A 255-nucleotide genomic window follows, 5' to 3' on the forward strand; every position below is an offset into this window, starting at 1 on the left:
CCCACAACCGACTCTGAACCCCCTCCCCCCCCTCCCCCCACAAAGAAGGTCCTCCTCGCCGACACTCACAGATCGACGTTCATGAGGTCGCCCTTGTAGAGCGTGCGGAGGCTCTCGAGGAGGTCGGGGTGGTCGGCATAGAGGTCGGGGTTGATGTCCTCCCAGCGCTCGACCACGTCCAGGTGGAAGCACTTGCGCACCGTGTTGTAGTCGGGGAGTCCGTTGTCGCGGCCGCGCATGATGTTCAGCGCTCCT

General features: G+C 64.3%; 1 protein-coding gene across 1 annotated transcript in view; it reads right to left on the reverse strand.

The window, feature by feature from the left end:
• Nucleotides 1-255, reverse strand: part of LOC119585016 (dual oxidase-like) — a gene marked incomplete in the record, with an annotated part of 144,657 nt that overhangs the window by 17,268 nt on the left and 127,134 nt on the right. Inside the window, 1 exon segment of the mRNA XM_037933631.1 lies at nt 70-253. Coding sequence (XP_037789559.1) covers nt 70-253 — 184 coding nt within the window.

The sequence above is a fragment of the Penaeus monodon genome, chromosome 19 (assembly GCF_015228065.2).
Source record: "Penaeus monodon isolate SGIC_2016 chromosome 19, NSTDA_Pmon_1, whole genome shotgun sequence".
NCBI lineage: Eukaryota > Metazoa > Arthropoda > Malacostraca > Decapoda > Penaeidae > Penaeus > Penaeus monodon.